General features: G+C 44.0%; 1 protein-coding gene across 1 annotated transcript in view; it reads left to right on the top strand.

Moving 5' to 3' along the window:
* The window catches only part of LOC119588230, a gene marked incomplete in the record, with an annotated part of 18655 nt that overhangs the window by 1004 nt on the left and 17403 nt on the right, over positions 1-248 (top strand). Inside the window, 2 exon segments of the mRNA XM_037936930.1 lie at positions 25-95; positions 98-125. Coding sequence (XP_037792858.1) covers positions 25-95; positions 98-125 — 99 coding nt within the window.

A 248-nucleotide genomic window follows, 5' to 3' on the forward strand; every position in this document is an offset into this window, starting at 1 on the left:
CTGCGATACCTATGACGATTTCAGAGAGTTCTGTCAGAAGACGACAGCTCACGGCTTCAGCCACGTGGTAGAAAAGGACATACACATCATTATGAGGATTTCTGGGTCATCGTGACTTTTGTCAGGTGGGCGACATTCGCGGCTGAGGCTTTTCTGGATTTCTGTTACTCTTGTTTTCATTTTATTTCGTGGCCATAGGTAGTTCTTGAACTTGCAGGTCCTTCTTATTCTACCTTTACAAAAACAGT

Source organism: Penaeus monodon, chromosome 23 (assembly GCF_015228065.2).
Source record: "Penaeus monodon isolate SGIC_2016 chromosome 23, NSTDA_Pmon_1, whole genome shotgun sequence".
NCBI lineage: Eukaryota > Metazoa > Arthropoda > Malacostraca > Decapoda > Penaeidae > Penaeus > Penaeus monodon.